General features: G+C 41.0%; 1 protein-coding gene across 1 annotated transcript in view; it reads left to right on the top strand.

Annotated features, from left to right (window-relative positions):
• The window catches only part of GRIA3 (glutamate receptor, ionotropic, AMPA 3), a gene marked incomplete at its 5' end in the record, with an annotated part of 329,433 nt that overhangs the window by 188,698 nt on the left and 133,099 nt on the right, over positions 1-7,636 (top strand). Inside the window, one exon of the mRNA XM_010829846.1 lies at positions 1,683-1,736. Coding sequence (XP_010828148.1) covers positions 1,683-1,736 — 54 coding nt within the window. The remainder of the gene's footprint in view (positions 1-1,682; positions 1,737-7,636) is intronic.

Below are 7,636 nucleotides of genomic sequence, written 5' to 3'. Positions count from 1 at the left end.
TCTCTTTGGTTGAGATTCCTCATCTCAGAATGAAACCAGTGGTACTTAAGCTGTTAAATTGTTCCAGGGAATACAGCACCTAGCATAGTGCTTACGAATACTAGGCATTCAGTTAAGGGTAGCTGGTTTTAATATTATCATAGCGGCCGTTTATATGTAGCTCTGGTCTGAGATGTACACAATGTTGTTTTCTCCAATTGTTCTTAGACCCTTGACAGCTGTGTCCATAGAGGAATGTATGATGAAGTTTAATGGCCCTTTATTTGCACAAGTTCCAAATACGATATTCATACTTTTGTGTTATTTTTCTAGAAGAGGGCTCATAAAGTGAAATTAGCTTCAAGCTTCTGTAAAACCTGGTTCTGCCTCTGGAAGTGTCTTTAACCTCTATTTTATCCCCCGCCCTGTTCCCATTCCCATATACTACTCTGCACATAGTCAGTCCTCAATAAAATGACATTTTATAAAATCCTTAATTAACCAGGATTTTTCCTGTACTTAACTGTAAGGAAATAAGCTTATGTCAGGTATTTTGTCAAAAACTTCCAACTTCCAACCGATACCTTTAGTTGGAAAGTATTCAATCCACCTATATGTTTTCAGATAATAAAAATGCACTGTGTGAACTGTAAAACTTGGTGCTGATACAGTGTTTCTCATGAAAATTAGGCTAACAGTGATGACCTTAAGGCATGGCTTCTCAGCCTCAGCACTACTGACACTTCGTGAAATCGTGTCCGACTCTTCGTGACCCCATGGACTGTAGCCCACCAGGCCCCTCCATCCATGGAATTTTCTAGGCAAGAGTACTGGAGTGGGTTGCCATTTCCTTCTCCAGGGGATCTTCCCGACCCAGGGATCGAACCCGGGTCTCCCTCATTGCAGGCAGACGCTTTACCATCTGAGCCACCAGGGAATCGCTACTGGCTGGATAATTCTTTGCTGTAGGGCTGCCCTGTGCACTGTCACCCCTCCCAGATAGGACAACCAAAATGTCTCCAGGCATCACCAGATGTCCCCTAGGGGAAAAGTCCCCTCCCCCACAGCCTAGGGTGTCACAGTCAGCACCAAAAGAGGTACAGATGTTCACAAGTCTTTCATATTAAGGTGGGAAAAGGCAGGCGTGCATTTTAGGAAAGTTTTTTTTTTCCCCTCAAATCACTTCTGCTAGAAAAGTTTTCAATAAGCCAAAGCAACCTCGATTAACCTGAAAATCCCATTAACCCCATTCCTTGTGTGTTCTATTCCCTAAGCATTCCAGATAAAGAAAGGAAAATGTACCATACATTCTATTTTCTAATTTGTATGCAAAGTTCAGCCCATTTTCTGGCTCAGCAGCTAAGTACAGAAATCCAGTTCACGGGTGAGGGCTCATCAGCTTCATCGCTTTTGCCATCTATTTTAAGTGACACTGATGCTACTGACCTGGAAGTTTAGAGAGCTTCTTTTGCCCCTGTTGTTGACATTTTTAACTTTCATATTAGCAGTTCGTCCTGTTATCCTCTGCCTGAAAGGAAAATGCAACAAAAAGCAATCTGGCCCAAGTCACTATGATTTACTGTGGATAAAAGACCTAACACTTTGTCGATTATTTAAAAGTAATTTGCTGTAGCCATCCTAATGACTGTGCAATTGAAAAATGTCCTTGAGTAAACGATATTTATTATCTTTTATTTCTGCAGGTTGTGATCCTGGGGAAACATTCAAGAGGTTACCACTACATGCTTGCTAACCTGGTAAGAACAACAGAGTTCAAGTTTTCCAGGGCATTATATCCTGTTTAGTTTGTGTCCCCTGTAATTATCTCAAAAAGAAATATGAGAGAAGCCTAATGTGTTTTTTAGACACTTGGAGAAATGAGTCCATAAATACAAAAACCTGAATGCAATAGCCTGTTCTCAATTATGCTGTCTCTGTTTTAGCTGTGAAGCTTATATTCTCTCCTCATTTACAAAAATAATAATTTGATATGATTCTTCACTGATTATTCTTAGATTTAACTTGGATTTGAAATGTCAACCATTTTAATCAGGTTTGAAATGTAAAACAAGGAACACAGGATACAAGAATCAGACTCTTTCCCCCAATCAATCCAAGCGTATGTGTACATTTGTACTGGATTTGTCTTTCTAGAAACAGTCCACTACCAAATCTTTTCAAACCAGATGTGAAAAAGTAGGCTTGAACAAGGAACACTCGGTGATCTTGTCAAAGGGTATAGCCAACTTTCTAAGTATAGTAAAATCCAACTTGAATCTTTAACTTCAAAGTCCCCATGCCTTTAAACTTTGTGACGTTCTAGAAATTAGTATTTCATTAAGGTTGGTTTATAGCTCTTCTTTCTCTGAAAGGACAATTGGTTTAGGAATTATAAAATGGGTTCTAAATCGGTAATATCTGTTTGGCAGTGCTTCTGAATAATACTATCTCCCTGAAATGAAAGGGGAATGCTAAATTATCACTGATACTAAGAATCTATTAAATTATTACATAATATGAGTTCTAGCCCCAAATTTATTTCATTAGCACAAGAGAATCATTACAGAGCTCTTAAACCAAAAGAACAGAAACAAAGGTGAGAAATTATTGTAATTATATTCTTAGATTTCTTAAAGAAAAATATCTTATTTTGTTTTAATAATGACTTTTTTTAATGGGTAAGAAAATGTTACTTAAACCTTCTTAAGAAGTATGTGCACTCAAACACTTTGTAAGATGACGATTAGAGCTACTGCTTTGAAATGTTGTATGCATCTTCTCCAATAAATTGCTCAAAGTGGAGCACTTCAGTCCATTGTAGGGATAAACGGATTGATTCTTTTGGGAGGAGAAATGTTGATTCTTAATTTACATCTGAGTACATCCAATTTGTTTTTAGGTAACTGATAAGTAAAGGATGTTTGTTGACTCACTGAGGGTTAGACCAGGGCTTGGCAGGAAACATGGAAGTTACAGGAAGGTACCTGAGGCACTTACTGATGGATTTTACCATTGCTTCCCCACCCATGAGTATTTTGATTTCTCTCCTTCCTTCCTTCCTCTCTTTCTTTCTTCTTCCCTCCCCCTTTCTCCTCTCTTCTGCCTAGGGTTCACTCATCACTGATGGTACATGAGATGACTTTAGATATTGCACACACAAACTTTTTTTTTATTATAATGGTAAATGTGTTTATTTACTATGCTTTAGAAAACCATAAAACTAGCACATCAAAATCCAAATTTTATGGATGGTGTTACTTCGTACAGGGTTAGAGAGTTAACAACAAAGGAAATAAATTTTTATCTGTCAAATGTATCAAGTAAACAATAGCATGTTGCTATAAACACATACAGCAAAATCTGTTGAGGGTGTATGCAGTTGTGGTGCTACATGGATGACTGAAGTTTGGGGAAGAGCACTTGGCTACTAGCTAGCTATGGGACCTTAAGTAGGTCACTTCACCTTTGACGACCTCGGTTTCCGTGCTATAAAACTCAGATGGGAGTGGGGAGTTCACTGATGTATTGGTTGGGTCCTTTGGAAGCAGATACCAACATATAAGTGGAGGTACAAGACAATTTATTGGGAATAATACATGTGAAAAATAAAAGAGAAGAACACAACACAGGTCTGATACCAGTGAAGGAAGGAAGTTTCATAAAAAAAATCTTCAGACCATGGGATAGCACAACAGGGAGCTCCCCCATGCTGCCCCTAAATGGCAAGCCATCGTACCCCAACCTTGCTCAGCCATTGGCTGGCAGATGTCTGGGAAGCACACACCTCTTGCTTGAGAACTGAGGAAAATCCTGAAGGCACCTGAAGCTGGAGGCTGTTGGCCAACTCAAGGCCTGGAGGCAGTTTCTGTGTTAAAAGATCTGAGCCTGAACCAAGCACATCAATGACTGTCTCAGTTGGCAGAAGGTGACCAGATGATCTCTAAAGACCTTGCCCATCCTGGATTTCTAACTGGGCCTCCCTAATCCTACTGACAATCCTTCAGCACTTTGGTTTCCATTTGGAGAACCAGACCTGATGGAAGGGAAAGAGTATGGAGTGACAGAACAGCAAGAGAGAATCATTAGGACAAGGCTGGGGAAAAGAATGGTCAGCTGGGTGCCTACCACAGATCTCAAAATTGTGCAACCATGGAAGGATGCCTACTATAGGAATACGCAAAGTCCATTTCCTCAGAAAGAATGGAATATATAGTGTCATGTCAGTCTGGATGATGAAAACGTGAATTTGTTTGCTATACTTTCAGCAGCCACTCCTTCTCTTCCTCTAGTGACCTTCTTTCCATTTACACCGAGCCATGTGTTTCCATAAGCTCCTGTTCTCTATATCAAATTTCATATGGTCAATACAGATAGGAATTGTTACTCATCTCTGATAAAATATGAGATGCATTATCTCTTCTGTGGTTACCAGATTTTTTAAGCAGATAAAAATACCCCAAAGACACATATACATATAAACACACAGCAAACCATAGCAATTTAGACATCATTTAGATAATCAAAAACGGGTAAGTGGAGCTAAGAAGGTGTTTCCTTTCAAGATGAGCCAGCTGAACAAAAGTTGAGGACACACACAAGGGAACAGGTTCTTGTCTGAATCTTGGAGCAACAACTATTCAGAAGCACTGCCTTCTTCTACAAATGCAAAGTCAAAAACACTCACACTGCCTGCCTAAGCTTTCTGGAACCACCTGCTCCAGAGCTCCAAACATCCCCTTTGCTACCGGGTCCTATCTATCTGGCAAAGACTTCCATGTGCTTTTACATGGACCTTTCCTGGTAGCAATCCTAAAATGAGAAGACTTGGATATTCTGTGATTGCTTCAAGTCAAGGTCAAGGTCACAGGTCAAGGTGTACATTTCAGAATGAACAACAGGATGCAAAAACTAACTTGTTGAAATCCTTGGAAGAAACAAAAGATTTCAGAGCATTGGCCAGAGACGTGATCTGGTCAGGGCAGAAGTGGACATGCCAATAACAAACGAGTAAGTCTCTTACAAATTCTGTATCAGTTGGTGGTATCATTTCTTTTTTAAAAAAAAATTTTAATGGAGTATGGTTGCTCTACAATGTTGTGTTAGTTTCTGCTATACAGCAAAGTGAATCAATTATACATAAACATGTATCTCCTCTTTTTTAAATTTCCTTCCAATTTAGGTCACCACAGAGCATAGAGTTCCCTGTGGTATACAGTAGGTTCTCCTTAGTGGTCTATTTTATACATGAATGTGAAAGTGTTAGTCACACAGTCACATCTGACTCGTTGCAACCCCATGGACTGTTATCTGCCAGGCTCCTCTGTCCATGGAATTCTCCAGGCAAGAATACTGGCTCCCTTCTCCAGGGGATCTTCCTGACCTAAGGATTGAACCTGGGTTTCCCGCATTACAGGCAGATTCTTTACCATCTGAGCCACCAGGGGAGCCCCTATTTTATACATGAAAATAGAATTGAAACCGTGCCTGATGCTTTGCGATTCCATGGACTGCAGCCCGCCAGGCTTCTCTGTCCATGGGATTTTCCAGACAAAGATACTGGAGTGGTTTGCCATTTCCTTCTCCAGGGGATCTTCCCGACCCAGGGGTCGAACCTGGGTCTCCTGCACTGCAGGCAGATTCTTTACCATCTGAGCCACCAGGGAAGCCCAATTTTATACATAGTAGTGTATATATGTCAATCTCAATCTTCCAATTCATCCTGCCCTCCCTTCCCCTCTTGGTGTTCACATGTTTGTTCTCTATATCTATGTCTCTATTTCTGCTTTGCAAGTAAGTTCATCTGATTGTTATTTCCTCTTCCAGAACTCTTCTTATGGTGGAAATGTTTCTCTACTTTAGTACCAGAGGTAACCAGCATGTATACAATTTGTCAGTCAAGCAACGTCTCTTTCTTTCATGGCAAGGTCCTGGATCAGGATCCTTTCCACTGCATTCCCAGGCATGTTGAGTATTGTGATTTGTTTCATATATATCAATAATAGTATGCAGAACCCTAGACTAACCTAGGCATAATGGGGGTGGGGCGGAAAGCACTAGACCAGGAGCTCGGAGGAAGGTTTGAGTCCCAAGAACTGATCTGACTAGCCTGTGACAATGAAACCTCTTTGAACCTGGTTCATCTATAAAATGAACAAATAGACCACATCAAGGTTCTCCAAAGTATATTTGTACATGCGACGATTTTAGGTAGTATATAGCAAACGTCTTAGACTGATTGGTTTTGCATCTATATTAAGTGTGTATTAGAAAAAGATTCACTCTCCTGTCAATTGTGTGAAGCTAAATTAGGTATTTAGGTTAAAAAACTTAGTAAACATAAGGAAAATATATGAGGTAAATAATAGTTCAGATGATCCACTTATATGGGAAAAAACTGTAAAGGTGATATGGTGGTTTAGTCGCTAAGTCATGTCTGATTCTTTGCGACCCCCTGGACTGTAGCCCACCAGGCTTCTTTGTCCATGGGATTTCACAAGCAAGATTACTTGGGTGAGTTCCCATTTCCTTCTCCAGAGGATCTTCCTGACCCAGGGATTGAACCCAGGTCTTCTGCATTGCAGGCAGATTCTTTACCAAGTGAGCCACCAGGGAAGCCCCCAAAGGTGGTATATTAGAGACTAAAATTTGAAAAACATGCCAAGGTGACTTCCAGCTCCTCATTTCTTCCCTCCTAAAGGGTCTGTTTGGACCAGGGAAAGCCAGGAGTTTAGGCACAGCAGCTGGGTAGACCCTGATAGTGTAAGTGGGGGAGCACAACCAGTACATCATTAGCCTTGGAATATCAAGTCACCAGGCAGACTCAAGTCAGTCCAAGTGGGCAAAAGCCAAAAGAGGTGTTGAGTGCCCTTAGCTACAATCTAAACAGAGCTGCAGCTCTGAAGGATCCATCAAAGCTGTTTAACAGTTCACACACACACACACACACACACACACCACACAAACTGGATCTGGGTTGAGATGGTCCAACAACAGATATTCAATACCCAGCCCCCAAAATAAAACAAAAATCTCCAAGCATCTGAGGTGCCCCTGTGAGACTGAGCCATAGTAGGACTCATTGAGTCCTGCACCAGTTAACTCAACCTTAGAAGACACGACAGTTTCCTTGCCTAGGCTGAGACTGATCTCAGGGTTGGGGACAGTTGGGGGCCATACAGGAGCAAGTAATGCAGTGTCAGTTGCAAGTGGTAAGGGGCCGTGGGAGCCGGAGATCAAGTTAGCCATTGTGCCAGGGGAGAAAGGGGAAAGGAAACTATCTGAGATGCCACCCTGCTGTGCTACCTGTTTTATGTAGACTTTCTCTTTAATCTCTCCAGTGAGAACAGCCTTCTTACCTACTCACGTCCCCAAGCTTTTCAGAGACTGGGAAATGGCCTCTGAAAAGACACATGATTTGTCCAGAGTCTCCCAGCAAATCCATTACCAAGCTAGATTTCCAATCCACATTGGTCAGACTCTTTACCAAGAGCACCTTGCTCTTCTCATTTTACCCATTCAAGCATCTCAGTGAGACAGAAGGACAGCCTCACGAAGGTCACAAAAGAACATCTGCAAAGACATACATGTATATGAATGATGTATAAACTATAAATTTATGAGGGTGAAGTAATCAGAAAGAAAAAGGCTGAAAAAAAAC

This window comes from Bison bison, unplaced genomic scaffold, assembly GCF_000754665.1.
Source record: "Bison bison bison isolate TAMUID 2011002044 unplaced genomic scaffold, Bison_UMD1.0 scf7180017864508, whole genome shotgun sequence".
Classification (NCBI taxonomy): Eukaryota; Metazoa; Chordata; class Mammalia; order Artiodactyla; family Bovidae; genus Bison; species Bison bison.
Note: the sequence above shows the minus strand (reverse complement) of the source record. Positions and strands in the feature narration are given on the sequence as shown.